The 19,595-nt window shown below is 38.0% G+C and overlaps 1 protein-coding gene across 5 annotated transcripts in view; it reads right to left on the bottom strand.

The window, feature by feature from the left end:
• LOC125456272 (zinc finger FYVE domain-containing protein 9-like) overlaps nucleotides 1–19,595 on the bottom strand; it is a 103,717-nt gene that overhangs the window by 12,898 nt on the left and 71,224 nt on the right. For all 5 annotated transcript variants that reach the window (XM_059647942.1, XM_048539267.1, XM_048539271.1 and 2 more), the window contains 7 exons: nucleotides 15,458–15,634; nucleotides 10,618–10,787; nucleotides 6,476–6,596; nucleotides 3,456–3,578; nucleotides 1,398–1,553; nucleotides 774–998; nucleotides 610–692 (listed from right to left, as the gene is read on the bottom strand). In XM_059647942.1, coding sequence (XP_059503925.1) covers nucleotides 610–692; nucleotides 774–998; nucleotides 1,398–1,553; nucleotides 3,456–3,578; nucleotides 6,476–6,596; nucleotides 10,618–10,787; nucleotides 15,458–15,634 — 1,055 coding nt within the window. The remainder of the gene's footprint in view (nucleotides 1–609; nucleotides 693–773; nucleotides 999–1,397; nucleotides 1,554–3,455; nucleotides 3,579–6,475; nucleotides 6,597–10,617; nucleotides 10,788–15,457; nucleotides 15,635–19,595) is intronic.

The raw sequence follows: 19,595 nt of genomic DNA, 5'->3' as shown, positions 1-19,595 counted from the left end.
CAATGAAATCACCTGGTACAAAAGTCCTTCTTCTAAAAAAGGTATACTTTATAATCTTTGAGAAGTTCTTACAAGTATAAAATCGAAGGATAACGCATCTGGCTTTCAAAATGCAGATACAAATGACCAACCTACACCCAAAATACCACTAGACATTTATGACTACCTGGAATTAGGTGACATCTATTTCTAGAAGAGTGTTTGCAAAGACTGGTTATATACAAGCCATTCTGTTAATTTATGAAGTTTTTTTTTAAAAAGAAAACTCTCTCAGGAAGGTGTCTTAATGTGAAACCATTTCTGTTGTCAGTGACTGACTTGCAGCAAATGGCAAACAATAATTAACAGTGAAATTGTTCTGGAATCTGAAGTTTAAGACTTTTCTCGTTCAACTAAACAGATGCTGCAAGTTAGGAAAACAGGTTTAATCATATCTACATATAACTGAAGCTCTAAAACCTACTGAATTTTCTAAAATTCAAATCAAAACCATTACATTCATAACTTTTCATCGTAAGTTATTCCTACATTTTGTTCATAATGACCACTGTGACATATCGTGTAAGTAACCAAAGGCCTTCTCTTAGAACATGCCCATGAACAACTTACTGCAAGTAGGTTCATAATTGTATGTCCAGTCTCTCCAAACAGAGGTTTACGAAAACGCACACTGAACAATGGACATGGATAATCTGCAAAATGAAGTACACATCAGAAGTTGCTGTTCTAATTGCTACCGAAATTGGCTTACAAATCTACGCTAATTTACTCACATCTATATTCTGCTCCGAGACGTAGCATAAGACGGATGGGGAAAACTTTAGCCCAAGGAGTTTCCCATTTCTGAATCAGAATGCCAAACAGATAAGGTGGGTTTGGAAGTACCAGATCCTGCATTGACTGAAAAGTGGCAGTAACATACAGAAATCCACCATGTTCTCTACTGCCAAGAAAACTCTGGGCAAAGAACGAATGACCCAAGTCTCCCACAACGTTACCTGTAAACAGATCAACAAATGTCAAGTTGTAAACCAAATGAATATTTACTAGAAAAAAGTAGTTGAAGTTGCATCTACGTACAAATAGTGTAAATGAAAAGCAGTGTACAGAAGTTCAGTATTAAGTTGTATGTAGTCAGCAATAATTAATCAAACTGACTGCTGTCAAAAGAAGTCAAATTATATTATGCACTAGACAACAGCTCTGCACAGGTAATCTCCAGTGCAGATCATATATTCTTTGGTACATGCCCTGGCACAAAATTCAGGGCATTACAAATCAACACATTAGTAATAGTGAATCTACAATATAACAATTGGATTTCCTATGAACAGAACAGAAGGAAAGCTGGCATCGCTCTTGAGTGACAAAAGTCATCTCAAGTCATTTGATTATACCTGCCAGAGCATCCTGATAAAGCTGTATGCAATGACTGAAGATGTCCTTTGGGATGCATTTCTCATCAGGTAAACATTGTAAGAGGATGATGATCTCTGCTTGTCCTACGGCATGCATTCCCTTGGTGGTGAAGGACCAACACTTCCTGTTTACATCTGAGAAAACACTTCATATTAACTTTTCCAATAAGGTACATTTGTCTCAATTATTTGCTAATGCTTTTATCAAATGCACTTCATACATTTTCAATAAAATGCACAACTCGGTTATAAATTACAGAAATTATGTACTATTTTTAAAAAGTACGTTAGTATTTCACCAAAGAGTTAAACAGAGGGCAGTGGCAAACATATCAGGACTATATAAAGAAGTATTATTCCTCAACATTAAGGTTACCCAAATTCTATCAAATATGTTACTAATACTGTTACCCAACTGATGTTTTAAAAAAAAAGGCCCCAGACATTCCTGTTTACCCCTGTTATCCTATACTTTTCATATCAGCCTAATTTTGCATTCAAATCAAAATTTACTGTTGTTGCTAAGTAAGGGTCCACACAGTCGTAATCATCTTGTGATTCCATTCTACCTTCAATTATTTGTTAAGGGGGTTTATTATTTTGGGGTTAATTCAGTTCAGTTGGCCAGGCAGCTAGTTTGTGATGCAGAATGATGCCAACCCCGTAGGTTCAATTCCTGCACCAACCGAGGTTACCGCGAAAGGACTCTCCTTCTCAACTAAAATAATGAAATGGGAGGCCGGATGAACACAGCAGGCCCAGCAGCATTTCTTGGATTCTCCAGCATCTGCAGTTCCCATTATCACTCCTTCTCAACTTCTCCCTTTGCACAAGACAGGGTGACCATCAGGTTAAACCAGCACGAGTCGTCATTTCTCTCCAATGAAAGAGCAACATAATGGTCTGCTAAAAGTTTACTTTTACCTCAAGAAATCTACTTTTGCATTTGTACATCCAAAATACATTTTAAGAAGCATTCAAATACGCACAAAATCGGCCCATTTCAGAGCAAAGATAAATTTAGAAAAGCATCAATTTGATATGCAAAAACACAGCCCAAATCTGACAGTTTTCTAATCAGTTTCCAGTCAGAAACACATGATGATGAATGTTAGACAAGATTTTCAGAATTTAAAGCAGAATTCAAGCTGACAAAAATCGAAATCTATGCCTAGAAGGGGCACAAATCTCCACTAAAACATGAAACCAATTCTTAACATCAATCAATTAAACCCTAAATAGAGCAAGAGGTATCTGAACGTTAGCTTATTTACCATGTGAATTTTAAGCCCAACAATTAACCTTTGAAGTCAAGGCAACTCAGTCCCTTCTGCACTTAACTTTTTTTAAAAATCTGTCGCCTTGGATTAGTTTAAATTTTGTGTACTGCACTTCTGAAGGATTCCTTCCATTATGGTCACCTCATTAGTAGGTCAACTCCATCAAAACACATGTTTGGTTGTATTTAGTAATTATTTAAACGCTAGAGACTGTAGAACAGGTCAATACACAGGTTTTAGGCTCCTTATACAAGGAGAAATATACATGCTTTAGAAGCGGTTCAGAAAAAATTCACTGGGCCAATTCCGGAGATGAAGGTGTCATGTTACGATGAAAAACTGAGCACATTGGAATATTGTTAATTGAAATTTAGAGCAGTGAAAAGCGATTGACTTCAAAATATAAAAAAAAAGAAACTTTTGCAGGGGGAAACAGGCAGAAGAATAGAGTTGAAGCCACGTTTAACCACAATCTTATTTGACAGACTAACAAGTCTATTCCTGCACTACTGCCCCTAATTCTTACAATCTTACGTTGATAGACATGGAGAATTGAAATGTGGATTTACATCTTTGTGGTGAAGGTTCTAAAGTGCACAAAAACAAAAATTAACCTCGTCTAGGATTCCAAACTCGTCTCAACTTATTTAATGGGCTTATTGATTTAGGTTTGCATTTTAAATTTTAGCTTTTTTAGTTGAAAAATTGGATTTCTTAAAAAAATTGAGATTAATCATGAGATAAACATGTTACTTACAGTTGACCAGTTTGACCATAACAAGCAAGTTAGCATTTAACACAAAAACTAGAGGGTCAGGGCCTCCTTCTTCCAACTGCAGCATTAGGGAGAGCTGAGAGGGCTGTTCCTCTACTGCATAATCTAGCACAAAAAAAATTGTGAAAATTTAAATTAGATCCCTCAAATGTTAGTGTTTCACACAGTTAATCAAAATAATTTGAATTCAGAAAATTCTACTTTTATTTCTCCTCCTCCTTCTCCCACTCCCACCACTATAGAATCTGCCTTCATTCTCAGACAGTACGTGCTGAATCTTACACTTGTTTTAGCTCAGTTTGAGTTGTCAAGATTTGAGGGCTTACAGAACATAGAACATTACAGCACAATACAGGCCCTTTGGCCCTCGATGTTGTGCCGACCTGTCATACCGATCTGAAGCCCATCTAACCTAAACTATTCCATGTACGTCCATATGCTTGTCCAATGACGACTTAAATGTACCTAAAGTTAGCAAATCTACTACCGTTGCAGGCAAAGCGTTCCATTCCCTTACTATTCTCTAAGTAAAGAAACTACCTTTGACATCTGTCCTATATCTTTCACCCCTCAATTTAAAGCTATGCCCCCTCGTGCTCGCCGTCACCATCCTAAGAAAAAGGCTCTCCCTATCCAACCCTCTGATTTATTTTATACGTTTCTTTACAGCCCTGTCAACCTGGGTGGCAACTTTCAATGATCTGTGTACATGGACACAGAGATCTCTCTGCTCATCTACACTACTAAGAATCTTACCATTAGCCCTGTACTTTGCCTTCCGGTTACTCCTACCAAAGTGCATCACCTCACACTTGTCTGCATTAAACTCCATTTGCCACCTCTCAGCCCAGCTCTGCAGCTTATCTATGTCTCTCTGCAACCTACAGCATCCTTCGTTGCTATCCACAACTCCACCGACCTTGGTGTCGTCTGCAAATTTACTAACCCTATGCTCTTGAAGCTTGAAAACAGCATGTGGATGATCCTTCTCAGCCTCGTCTATAGGACTCCCAACATTATAGATGGTAGTCTACAGCCAATTCGATTCTCTCCAAGTGAGATCACAACAGCCCAAGGTACTGGATACTACAAAAGGTCAAGGGTCCTGCCAACATGTGACCAACATAGTGTCAAAGATTTGCTCCAGAACTTTTCAAGCCCCTAGCCAAGCTATTTTATTACAGCTACAACACTGCCAACTACCTGAATGTGAAAATTGCCCAGTTACGTTCTATCCACAAAACAATAACGGGCAAATCCATCTTGCCTGGTCAATTAGTGATCGACAGTGCTCTCTACCTTCAATATGACGACAGAAGGGGTCATCAACGGAGCTATTATACAACATTTGCTTAACAATAATGCATTCACTGGTGCTCAAATTGGTTTCTGCCAGGGCCACTCAGCTCTTGACATCATTACAGCCTTGGTTCAAAGATAAACAAGACAACTAAACTTCACAGGAGAAATCAGAACGGTTACCCTTGACATCAAGGCCATATCTGATCAAGGGCGACCTCGAGAAGCCCTAGCAAAACTAAAGTCATGGGAACCAAGGGGAATGCCACATCCGCAAACATTCATCCCTCCACCACCATCACATGGTAGCAACAGTATCAGCAGCAACAGTACATACCAGCTACGAGAATTCACCAAGGCTCCTTAAAAGCACCTTCTAAACCCATAGCCCATCTAGAAAACGTGGACAGCAGACACATCAGAACATCACCACCAACACATTGCTCATCAAGCCACTAAGCATTCTGACTTGGAACTCTATTGGTTGTTCGTTCAAAGTCACTGGGTTAAAATCCTGGATCTCCCTTCCTAATGGCATTGTGGGTTTACCCACACAAAATGGTATGTTGCAGCTCAAGGCAGCAACTCACAATCACCTTCTCAGGATAACCTTAGCAATGAAAATGCTGGACCAGTTCGCAAAGCTCGTAGCCCCTAAACAGAGCAATAAATAATATTTTAGAAGTCAATTTGAACCATATCAATTGCCTAGTGCACATCAAACTTTGTTGCCTCAAAAATAAATCCTAATCAAGTTGGTTGAACAAGATCCTCCCTTCAGAAATCCATACTGCTTTTATCCATACACTTGCTGGAATGACAATTTTCTCCAGTCCTCTGGCAACACTCCCATAGCTTGTTACGTCCAGTACTTCAAAATTCCATCCATTGAATGGAATTTTTATGTGTCCTCTGATGCATCCCATCCATTCCTGGTGATGTGTCAACTTTAATTACACTTATATAAAAAAAAATTTCCTTTTTGTCTACATTTATTCAGTATTTAACTACCTCATTCACTGACTCCAGCAGCATGTTCTTTGTAAAGAAGCATGTACTAATTTAACACCTTAGCCAACTCAATGCTCCTCAATGCATAGATCCCCTTTCTGATCCCTAATCAACTCCAGCCTCTTAATATCCTTTGTCCAATTATACCATTTCATTGGAATTTGGGAATTCGAACCAAATTGATTCTACCCTTGATCCCTTAAAAGGAACTCTGCTAACCATTCTTTCTCCCACCCAATCTTACTTCAATACCAACTTAGAGCGAGTTAAGAAAACAAACGTTCCAGTAACCTATTATGTAGATATTTTTAGGTCACAAACTAATGGAAGAGATTCACTGATTATAGAGAAGTGAAAGAACTATAGGGTAGGGCTAAAGGAGGACTTGAATTATCCCAACATAAGTGGAGATAACAGATTTCAGGAATACTCAAACAGTCTGACCTTTATGACACACAAGTAATTTTTATACAATCATAACCAGGAAAAACAGTAAAAACAGTAGCAAGTGGACACTCTGATCTAAGAGCAACTTTTACAATCCTAGGTCACTTGATAATAGATGTGTTTCCATTATTCCACCTTTTCAGAACTCAATTGGATTGTAGATTACGATTCTAAATTTGCTCCAAATTCAGACCCCAAAAGCAGGAAACTGATCAGTGAAGAGTCATTTGAATAACCAGACTTACCCCCTTTGACACCTGTGGAGATAAGAATAGGTGGGAGCCCATCTTCTGGTACCAAATTAATTGAACTTCCAACAGGACTGCCAATCTGAGCTGTACTACCTGTTACTGATGTACTGACATTCTAAAACAGAATAAAATTTTTAAAAAGGTCAGTTATTAAATGAACCAAATTACCAACTTTTAAACAAGCTCACCTTTTATATCAAGTACATAGGAAAGACATTTATAGGATAACCACTCCAGTAACCAGAAAGCAACAGTAAAGAATTACAAAAAGCAAAATTACATCACTGACAATTTATGAAGAAAGATAGTTCTCTCTTCGTTTGCCAAACATTAACTTAATAAAAAGAACGGTAATCATATGAAAGAGATGTTGCAATGGCAGATCAACTAATAAGAGTGTTTAGTTGAAGATAGAAACAAAGCCATTCTCAAGGACTAAATCCAATTTGCCCCAGTGTGGTAATTGAATAGGCTTTTTGAAGCAAACTTTGACAGCAAAAATAAGTCACTGGTACTGCTGCCACACATTTTAACGTATGTACAATGTACAAATACTGTGCACGTAATGCTTCTTCACTTTCACAGCTATATTTCATATTAATTTACAACTTCATCTATTGTCAGCATCACCAAGGAGAGACATATGAATGTGCTATCTTCTGCAGGTACCCGTGGGCACTGTTTTGTATGAGCAGCCAGGTAAACAACTTGTTTTGATAGCCTTTGTAGCTTCACTGCCACAAATTGTAAGAAGTTGCTGCTATTCTATAAATAGCACTAGGGACCTCCAACTTTCAAACACGTCCACTGACTCAGGGGAGACCTTGAGGAAAATCAAGACGGCTCATTCAGGAAGGCACCAAACACACTGCCTCCTCACATTCCCAAAACGTCTACAGGCTGAAGCATTGCAAACCTTCAAGCAACCCATCTAACCAGTTCATCCTGTCCCCATGTAACAGAGTTTGCATATCACAAACTGGACTTGCCAGGCATTTCAGAAGCCATTTGATTTACACAGTGGAAATAAGGCATTATAGGTTGAGAAGGACTGTCGAAGGAAAACTAAATAGAAACGATTCAGAACAGATCCAGCAGTCCAAAACTGGGCTTTGAGCGACACTGTGGTACATTACTTCAGCAGAAGTAATGGACTTTACAACGATCTGTAGTCTCAGTCAGGCACATCTTTCTCTCTGGCGTTACCGTCAGACCAGCGGATCAACCACAAGTTAGAACAGCATGCCAGGGACAGCAACAGGAATATCTAAATATCAGGTGTCGACCTGGCGAAAAGGGACTACACTGCATGGTAAACAATGGAAGTGACACACTACACATGCGGCTCTGCAATCCACAACAAAAGTCAGCCGTCCTATCACACCCAGTTGTGAACGGTGGAAAATTAAAGCAATGTTCAAAAGGAAAAAAAAACTGACTATTCCAAGAAAGAAGCCGAATATTCCCTTCTTCAATAACAGATTACAGTACAGAAATTAAAAAGACAAAGCCAAAAAAGTGCCAAGTGGATTATCTGCTTCAGTGTTCATCTGACATCCCCACTATCTCAAATTTAAACTAAACAGCAGAAATCCACTCTCTCAAAAATTAAAAGGTGCCTGCACCATTTATGGGAGGAATTGGCACCACTGGACCTGAAAATGCATCTATGAAAGACGCAAATCCAAAAGACCCATTTTATTCTAAATGCTCACATGTCCTGCTAATTGTTATTTCTGAGGAACACACAATCTTAACAATTAAGAGCAGAAACGGATCATTTACCTCTTGAGCCTGCTCTACCATCTGATAAAGTCATGGCTAAACAGCTTGTGGCCTCAACTCCACGTTTCCATCAACTTGATAGCCTTTTGACTGCCTCATTAGTCAACAATCTATTTACCTCTACCTGAAATATATTCAATGATTCTGCTGCCATCAGTCTCTGGGGAAGAGTGTTACAAAAATTCAAAACCCTCAAAAAATTATTATTCTCAGTTGTAAACGGAGGATCGCTTATTTATAAACTGCCTGCTAGTTCTCATTTCTCCCACAAGGGGAAAAACAATTCTAGAATTCACCAAATTCGCAAGATCTTGGGTCTCAGTAAGAGGACTCTCATCCTTCAAAAAAAAACTAATACACAGAGGCACAGCCAAAACCTTTCATAACAAACACTACTTTCATAATTATCAGTCGACTAAACCTTCACTGAACGACTGCTAACACATGTCTACCTTTTAAATAAGGAGACCAAAATTGCACATGTTCTCATCTACACCCTTTACAACTGAAGCTAATTACCCAGCACTTAATTTTCCACTTGCCTTCCAATCAATGGCAATAAATAAGGAAGTGGCCTTGCAAATAATCAATGAATTGGTGATTCTTTGAAGATTTGAGAGATTCTGGAACAGTTCTCATGAACTACAGGGTAGCTAATATAAGCCCACTTTTTAAAAAACAAAGTACAGAGAAATCAGGAAGTTACAGGCTGGTTAATGGGACGTCAGTAATGGGGAAAATGCTACAGTCCATAAGAAAGGGTTTACTGGCAAAGTACTTGGAAAGCACTTACAGGATCAGACAGTATCAGCATGGATTTTCGGAAGGGAAAAATCATACTTGACAAATCGTGGAATTTTGAGAGGACATAACTAGTAGCTTTCATATGAGCCGCCAGTGGACCTGGCTTTTTTTAGGGATATTCAGAAGGCTTCGATAAAAGGTCCCACATAACAGAATGTAAAATTCAAGCACACAGGATTGGGTTTAACTTACTGGATAAAGAACTGGTTGGCAAACAGGAAACAAACAACTGGAACAAATAAGTGGCAGTGACTACTGGTACACCATAGGGATCAGTGCTTGGACCCCAGCTATTCACAATACATATGTTGGTGATTTAGATCAGGGAAATAATATTACAAAAAAATTTGTAGACAACACAAAATTGGATGAAAAGGTGAACAGTGAGGAGTAGGCAGAAAGGCTACAGCGTAATTTGGAAAGTAGAGAGAGTGGGAAAATACATGGTAGATGAAGTATAATATGTAGAGGTTATCCACTTTGGTAGCAAGAAAGGGAAGGCAGATCATCTAACCAGTGAAAGATTAGAAAAGGGGGTGATGCAGTGGGACCTGGGTGTTCTTGTACACCAATTGCTAAAAAGTAAACATGCAGGTGCAGCAGGAATTGAAGTGCAAAATGGTATGGTGGCATTCACAGCAAGGGGATTCAAATACAGGAGCAGGGATATCTTGCTGCAATTGTCAGAGACTTGGAGAGACCAGACTTGGCACACTGTGGGCAGTTTATCGGAGGATGGATATTCTGGCTTTGGTGAATGTTGATTGAAGGATAATAAAGAGAAACTAGATTGATTAGGGCTACATTAATTGAAGTTTAGAACTTGGAGTGGCAGGGGAAGCTCTCAGAATCCTACAGATTACTGACAGGGCCAAAACAGGGTAAACTCAGGATATCCAAAAGCAGGAATCACTGTCAAAGAATACAGGATAGGCCATGTACGACTGAAATGAACAGAAATTTCCTCACCCAGTGTGTGGGTGAGCCTATGGAATTATCTTCAACAGAAAGTGGTTGAGGTCAAAACAGTGGATATTTTCAAGGGGTTAGATCTAGTTCTTAAGGCTTAAGGGATGGAAGAGGGAAGAGGGAATAGGACTGAAGGTGCCTGAGCAGCCGAGATTATACTGAACAGTAAAGCAGGCTTGAAGGGCTGAATGAACTACTCCTGCTCGTATTTTCTTGGTTTCTACATTCACCTTCAAAAATTATTTGCTGTGTCTGCATTCTAACCATGCGATTTATGTACCAGAACATGCAGATCCCTTCATACCTTCGAATTCTGCAACTGCTCTCCAATTAACTGATATTCTTCCTGTCAAAGTGGCTAAGTTCAGTGTTTTCTACATAAATTAGCGACTCAACGTAACACCAAAAGGCAAACACATCAGTAACTGTACAAGACAATTAAGGATTTGTAAATTAATAACTAATTGCTGATTAGTAAGCATACTCTGGAGAATAAAATCATCTCAAAAGTATGTTTCTGCATATAGTAGATATTTACAAAGCATCGTTTTCAAACTGGTATTGCTTGGGACTGTTACCTCAGAAGCTGTAGATTTGGTTACAGCTTCTTTTCCACGATCATGCGATACGGCCAAGGGCCCAGTTGGTGGTGGTCCACTTGCTGACAGTTTTGTTGCATCTGCAACTTCTCCATTAGGCAAAATCCCATCAGCAAACCAAACACGCCGCTGCTCCTTGGGCTGTGTCACTATTAAATATCAGTCAAGTTCAAGGCTTAATATTAATTAAATCATCAATGCAAGCCAAAACAAAATGGGCAACAAGAAGAAAAAAAAATCATAAGCAAACATGTTAGTTTCCATCAACTCAACTTTGCTCTCTCAGGCTAACCTTAAAATCAAGAGGTAGCAACTGTGTGCAAATGTTGAACTGAATGGTAAATTATCTTATGACTATAAAACTAATATATTAAAAGCACCCATTCCTATAGCATATAAATTAACAAATACTAACCACACTGATAATAACTCGTCAATCAAAAAAAGTAAACCAGCTACATTTGGATAAAATAAGTAATTTCTATTACCTTAGAAATATCGACACATCAGGATGAACTTACAAAAAAAAGAGTGACCATAAAAAGCTATGGTTCACGTCAGTAAGTTTATCTACGCTGATCTGTTAGTTTTGTTCATTCAGCCAATTGAGGAATTTAAAATAAGTTCATAAAAAGGGAAGATAAGTCAGAAAGTAAGGAGTTTTGATTTTAGTAGATCTATGATTTACTAAAAGAAACATACATCCTCACCCCAATTTATTTCGGCTCCAAACCGGGCAAATGATTTCCTGCAATGATCATACGCTTCTCCAGAAGCTCAAATTGCAAACATTCTCAGCATTTAAAAAGAAAATTTTGCAAACCAGAGGGGCAAACTGCAACTTCACATTCATATGATAAATACAATGCACAAAGCTAATTACCCCCAGTCAAGCGCAAACTAAATAAATGGTTCAATAACAGGCACATTCACATTACCCAAGCCTCTTCTGAAAGACGACAGCAAAGTGTTGATCCAAATAATACATTTTTTCTGCTCCCTTTTCCAATAGAAGGCAACTCAAAGCAAAATTCAATTTAAACTTTAGCCAAAAATACTCACCCATTATAAAGTTTTGATGACAACTCAGGTCATTTAGCCTATCACGTTCACGTCAGCTCTCTGAGAGAGAAATGCATCTAGTCCCACTTCCCAGCTATGATCCCCAGCTTCTCTTGGGTATACAGATTTCCAAGCCACATGCATGACAATTGCTTCCGCATGCACTAACACATCTGCCAGTGTGTGCAGAACCACCAGGCAGTTACACAGCCACAGTTTTGACTGTATGTGGCTTTCCAGCTTTTATTTCGCAGCCCTGCAAATGGTTCCTCTGCAGGTATTTCTACAATTCTCTTTTAAAAGGTCATTGGGGCCCATTACATTCTCCGTTATCATAGAATCCCTACAGTGTGGAAACAGGCCCTTTGGCCCAACAAGTCCACTCCAAACCTCAGAGCATCCCACCCAGTCCCATCCCCCTATAATCCACCTAATCTACACATCCCTATGGACAATTTAGCATGGCCAATCCACCTAACTTGCATATCTTTGGACTGTGGGAGGAAACCGGAGCACCTGGAGGAAACCCACGCAGACACTGGGAGAACGCGCAAACGACAGACAGACAGACAGACATCCAAGGCTGAGAATCGAGCCTGGGTCGCTGGAGCTGTGAGGCAGCAGCGCTAACCACTGCGTCACCGTGCCGCCCCAATTGGTATCCCATTCCAAATCATACACCTCTCTCTCATTTCATTTCTTTCTTTTGCCAAAGACTGTAAAATTACTGTTCTCTGGTTCTCAAGTCATACAAATGTAGAAAACAGGTGCAGGAGCAGGCCATTCAGTCCTTCTAGCCTGATAATCATGGCTGATCATGTAATTTCAGTGTCTTATTCCCGCTTTCTCTCCATAACCCTTGATCCCTTAAGCCCCAAGGGCCAGGTCCAGCTCCCTCATGAATATCTGGAAGCTGGCCCAACAGTTTTCTGTGATAGAGAATTCCACAAGTTCACAACTGAGTGAAGAAATTCTCTCATCTCTGTCTTGAATGGCTTATCCCTTAGTCTTGGACTGTGACCCTCAGTTCTGAACTTGGCCAACATCAGGAATATTCTTCCTACATCTAACTGTCCAATCCAATAAGAATTTTATATGTTGCGATGAGAATCCCCTTGTTCTTTTAAATTCCAGTGAGTACGAGCCTAATCACAGAGATGTACAGCCTGGAAATAGACTCCTCAGCCCATCAGTCAATCCAGTTTTTCCTTTATATCAGTCTGCCTTCTCAGGAATTAGCCTGGCAAATCTTCATTGGACTCAGTCAATAGCAAGAATGTCCTTCCTCAGGCTAGGAAACCAAAATGGCACACAATACTCAAAGTGCGGCCTCACCAAAGCCCTGCCTATCTGCAGCATGACATCACTACTCCTATACTCAAATGCTCTTGCTACAAAGGCCAGCATGCCATTAGCTTTCCTAATGGTCTACTGCACCTGCATGCCAACCTTCAGTGCTTGTTCCATTACACCTCACTTAAACTGCCACCACTCAGATAATAATCTGCCTTCCTCTTTTTGCCAAAATGGATAACTACTTCCCATCAATGTAAGGAGTTTCTACTCGTCTCCACCTAAACCCACGTTTTGCATACCCCTAGCAAACACGAAACAACTTCGACACTGACTCTACAATGTTAGACACAATAACAGTATTTTATTTCAATGTTAAATGATAAACACTAAAATGAGGCAACTTAAAAAGACAGTACTTTGGAGGGAGGATGGCACATTATATGAACAGCTGAAGGGAGTTCAAACTTCAAACCATTAGAACAAGTAACACTTGAAGCTAACAAGGCCCTACGAAAATGCAGATGACTAGATTTTAAGGCAAGAAATGTACATGTAAACAAAAACACATTGTGAATCTACACAATGAGACTATGGTATTGGTAACACTTGACCCTCTATATTGAGAGCTAAAATGCCCCTTGTTCTGGATCTTGGAAATAACTAGGAACAAATGCAATTATTTGCTATCACAAAATTCTTAAAACTCATCTTGTATTTGTATTTTCTTATATGAGACAGTACCCTATTTAAACAACAGTGAAATCTCTGTTTTCGTAACTTACTTCCTGTAGTTTGGAGCTCAAACCTGCAACGTAAACAACTGCCATGATAGTGGATGTAGGGTCTACCAATTTTAAAAAGCAAGTTTCCATGTAGCATCCAGTCTTAGAGTACCTTGGCAGGCCTGGGAAAGCAGCCTTCCAGCAGGTTGTTCACCTAGATCCATCGCAATACAACCCAGCTTTGGGCCAATTCAAAACTAATTTTTCTTCTTTCTCTCCCCTGACTTCACGGACACCCAATCTCTTTGGCTTCATAGGCACACCAGCTCCACTAGTCTCTACTGTAATCCACCTGCCTGACTTAGTAATACTGTCAGGAGCGCAGAACAATTGGTCCGTGCAAAATGGACATGCCGCGGGATATTTTGGGACAGACAACAGTTTGAGATTTTGGACTCCACAATATTTTGGGTTGAAAAGCAATGAAAGGAAAATACAACATACATGAATTGTAGATCTGCAGTATAATTATGATGTCAAATGCAAACTAAAGCAGAGCCATTTTTCAAACAACTGTCAATACCTGGCTGACATGAATGGGTTGGATTGAAGGATCTGTTTCTGCATGACGTATGACTATATGGAAATCAGAATGAAGATTCAAAAACAAAATGGGAAGTGAAATGGCACATCAGGTTAATACTTATTTCTTTTTCCTCTGGAACACAGCTTGACATCAAACCAGATCAGCAGATTGAAAATGTTCTGTTTGCTTTAGGGCTTTTTTTAATTTACAAAGTTTGAACAGCCTTAAACCCAGTTTCTAAATGGGTATAGGACCATAACTGAAACTTATGATTTAGTAAGTAAAAATAAATGATATTCATAATCCAATTCTGCTATATAATCAATGCAAGCCTGTTTTCAAAAAGGAAAGGAAAATCTATGTTGTGATGTCTATGCTAACCAAGATATACCACTTACACTAACAGGACTACTGTCATGCAGATCTGTGTTACTAATAAGTTGAGAACACCAGTCATTTAACTAATTTTCTGCCCAAAATTGTATTACAGACGATGATCTATATTTATGCAGTTAAAAATATCTTTCACATTTACAGAAAGAACTGGGTAACCTAAATACTACCTGCCCTAATAATGCAAAATTTGATTTGAGGAAGATCTCAATAATTCACCAGAGTTTCAAGTTATTCATAGCATGCAAATACGCCAATCCTCTACTGTAAGTTTCATTAAATAAAAAGATCATAAATATACTCACTAACAAATCCTCATTTAACATGATAAAGCATGGTAATGCAAAATAACCTTGACACAATTTGCACACAGTTGCACTGAAATGCCAAAATGTTCAGATTTGCCCAGTAATGTATTTTGTACAAATAATCATCATCCAACAGGTTCAAGCCCTTCACTCAAAAAAAGGCTGACAACTGCCCTGAAAGGTAATTTTATAAATAACTGAAACGCAAAAGGTATTATAAAAATTCCCATGGCGTTGCTAAATTTTTTAAAATTCTTCATTTTTGAAATTTGCACAAGAACACCATGTCTTCCAAATGAAAAAAAACAATTTCACTGAAAGAACAGAACTGTAACAAAAAGCCTGAAGTAGCCAACAATTTTAGGTCCCACAAACATATGCCCACAGTGTTGAAAGACAACTCTCAGCTCACATTTTGCAGAGTATATATTTCTGTACAAAATCAGCATTACCTTCTGTGCCTGGGTGTTTCAGAACACCCACAGGCACCATGACAGTGGGTGGTGGAGAGCTCAGTGCCCCTGAGGCCTGAGCTTGTTGCAGTGGTGGAATAGTAGAACAATACTCAGCAGGATTGTTGGGATTTGGGCTTGAAGCCGAGGCACTAAACGTATTCTCCCAGGCTTGAGCTGTAAATGGAAAACCATAAAATCATAAGTTAATATGATTTAAAAGCACAAGTCAATTAATATGGTTTTTTTTTAAAAAAAGAAAAATCACAACTTGGAAGGCACCTTGCAATAATAAAAGCAAATTGCTGGAAAATCTCAGGCAACATCCGTGGAGAGATCAGTATTAACATTTTGGGTCCAAGGACCCTTGTGAAAATAGATGTGTCATATATATGTAAACCAGCAAATTTGTGATCTTCACTTATAAGTTCAGAACCTGTTTAATTTGCTTTCTGCATCACCACTTTGATAATATTTCAAATGCATTGTAAAATTAAAAGGAACAAAACTGTTAAGTGAATAAGCTAACATTGACAACTTCCACAGCAACTTTTTTCTCATACTAAAAGATTAATTTGAAACATGAACTTTGTTTTCCACTTCACACATGCTGTCTGACTTGCTGAGTAATTCCAACAGTTTGTTTCTTTTTAACATATCCAACATCCGTACTGTTTTTCTTTTGAACAAAACAGCATAAACATTCCCAAGGAAGCTATTTTGTTAAACATTAATACCTTAAATGATATCACATTTAAAAGGATTTCAGATACGTCTTGATTTTACAAAAGGTAAAGTTAATTATTAACAAGATCTAATAAACACAGACCAAGCTCATATTTTGGGTTTTTGCTGGTGACCATATTGACATGGTATTCAGTCATTCGTTCTTTTCCACATCTCAAAAAAGAGGAGCAACAGCTGACAAAAGCAGTCAAAAAGTTAACTTCTGAGGAATACCTTAAAAAGAAAGATAGAAAAGCAAGCAGCCTATACAAACGGAAGTTCCAGAAATTAGGATGTAGCAGTTGAAAATGGTGGAATGATTAAAATAGGGGAATATAAAAGCAGCCAAAAAAGAAAACTGGCAGCTTCTCATTTCAGATTAAAAACATCAAATCAAAAGATCTGGGAGCTGGTTCACCCCAGACTGTCGAATAGGCATGTCACTTTAGATAATGACAAACACTTGACATCTGTTTTCACCATTAACTAAAGTCACACTAGTCTTCAATTCATAACCGAAAAACTAAGCATGGGTATTTTTTCCTTTGCCCTCCAAGACCACCATTCCCCAACCCCTGAATAAGGAATCAGGGCAATTCAAAATGACTTCAGATCTGAAGACAAGTCAAACCATCTCAAAACATGAACTCGTGTTTGTCTTTCCACAGATGCTGCCACACCTGCGGAGTTTCTCTAGCATTTTGTATTTGTCTCAGATTTCCAGCATGTGGAGTACTTGGCTTTTATTAAATACATAGACACAATTTGATGACAGGCAAGGAACAAAGGGCGAAATTTTTCTAGCAAGTAACTATTCATTTTTTTTTAGAAAGAAGTATTTTCGTGACAGTAAAAGACTTCAACCATACAGACATTGGGAGTACAAAAATGCTCTTATCAAGCAATGAAATCCCACCCACAGTTGTTACTATTTAACATTACGTTAATAAGGAAGCACCTGGAGATTAGGATCAGAAGCAAAAATGAAACTGCATGTTAGATGAAATAATTAATGAGGTTTAGATTGAATAAATGTGACAAAACGTGTTTCTACAAATATTTTTTAAAATTTTCAGTCCAGAAACTTTTCAGTTATCCTTCAGGAAAATTAAAACAATTGGCATATCACAGTGGTCAGAAATAATTATTTTATCACTGAGAACTAGGTTCTTAATTTATTATTAGCAGCCCAGATAACAAAAATAGCTTACCTTCCCTTCAAAAGGTTGCATTCTGGAGTTAGGAGTTCTACTCATTGGTTATTTTACATTTGAAGCTCCCAACAGTGGCATAATTTCAGTAAATTTCATATATGACAACCAAGTTTACAACTGTGAAGACTAACATGTCATCACAAAAAGTGCATAGCCTTTTCATAACTATGGCATGATCTGTAAATACAGAGCTGCTTTCCATATTTACTTTCCCTTCAAAACGTCAGTGCTGATTTGATGGGCCAAACAACCTCTTTCTGCACTGTAAGGAGTCTAGGTTTCCATAAGAACTTCAGAGAAACATTTAAAATGAAAATATGAAGTATCTAATTTTTCCAAGTTTTTAAGGCTTTCTACATACCTCTATTAAACTCAGCATAATTGAAGTTTCACGCACTTAAAACAACAATACTCACTAAATAATCTTTGTGGGCAGAAAGCAAAAAAATCTATAAGAGCATTTTAACAGGAAAAAAAAACAAATTTCTAATTTCCTTAAACTTGGCACAAATACTTTGCTATACATAGCTTATAAAAGTATTCAAAAGTTGGTTCAAATACAAAGTATCAGCATTGTAAAATCAAAGGATGAAATTGAAAGATTTATTTGTAGGCCACACCTAGCACTGAAAAGAGCAAACAGAAAACTCAACCATCCTAAAAAAAACAAGAGTTGAGACTGGATGACTCATTCATAAACTGACCATAAAATTAACCAAGACAGACGGAAAAGGATCAAGAGTGTTAAAACAGCCACAACACACATCCCTACAGCAAGCTAATGGGGAAGAGTTAATGGTCAAATTTGCAATCTTAAGCCATGACAGAACTTGATCGAGATAGAACATTAGGGATTTAAAATTAGATAATGAATAACGTTTGACATTGGGGAAAGAAATCTACATCACTGCAAGCTAAAACAAACAGTGACAGGACAGGGCAGCATACTGAGAGAGACACAAGGATGGTCTTGCAATATTCTTCAAAGATTAGATTGATACAAAAACAGAATTCCAGGTATGGTAGAAGAGACAAAACAATCAAATCAAAGGATCAAATGCATATGTAACAAACAAATAGTCTATGGCTGAATAGATGCAATTCCTTTATATACAATTTTTTTTCAAAAAAGTACATTTGCTTCACATAAAATGCAATAAGCACATCTATTTGAGCAGCATTAGTGAAAATTATACCCAATTCGCATTTAAGATACTAATTAAGTTATTTTAGAAATGCAATCAATTACTTTATGTAAGTATGTCCATATCCTAATCCACAAAAGGCAAAGGCAAAGGCAAAGGCAAAGGCAAAGGCAATCTCCAAGTAAGGCCCATTCCAAAATTTCTACCAAACTATTATTCTGGCCAGATTTTGTCCACAACAGTTTTACTGTTATAGGTGCAGGACAAGGTTTACACGATCAGTTCTTAGCTTCCAGATGTCTAAGATTTCATTAACCAAAGTATTCACTGAATCAATGTAGTCATTCAAATTTACAAATTAAATTGCTTTCAGGTTTATGCTGATTGGGCTCACTATTAGGGGACACGTTAGTTTTGTCATCAGCTACCAGGTCTTTAAAACAGTGAGCAACTTCATGAGGGGAGCAATACCAGCATTGAACTAGAGCACAAATGCAACTAATAAAGTGCTCTTTCACTTCATTCTAGGACTTGAAACATCATACATGCATCACTAGTCTCAATATTAACAGTCTAAGTGAATTTAAGTCACCATCATTTCAAATTGCGAGATATTTCACAAAACTTGGAAAGACACTGCCATAAAAACGTCTTAACCTTGTCTAAATAATTACACAAAGTACTATAATCTGGGTTTAAAGCACCATCCACAATATTTCAGGCTCCCAATGAGCCAGCACTGGCTCGTGTTCCTCACAGTACAGAGTAAACAGGCACAAATCTATTTAATGTACTAACTTGGGATTGGTTTAGAATTAGATTTATCCTCAAAAATTGGTAAACTAAAAGTTAGTCACCAAATTGACTGCAGAGATTGATGAGTTTACATTGATACTCTAAACAGCACATCTTGAATTGATTCCAACTTTTCAATAATGAGCAAGGGAATAAGAGAAAGACAATGGTAAAACGTTACTGGTTTTTAACCTGATTGGAATGAGAGTGGTCAAAAACAAAAGTAGATTGAATTTTTGTGACGAGAAATCATGTAAT

The sequence above is a fragment of the Stegostoma tigrinum genome, chromosome 8 (genome assembly GCF_030684315.1).
Source record: "Stegostoma tigrinum isolate sSteTig4 chromosome 8, sSteTig4.hap1, whole genome shotgun sequence".
NCBI classification, from domain to species: Eukaryota; Metazoa; Chordata; class Chondrichthyes; order Orectolobiformes; family Stegostomatidae; genus Stegostoma; species Stegostoma tigrinum.
This window is presented reverse-complemented; position numbering and strand designations above follow the sequence as displayed.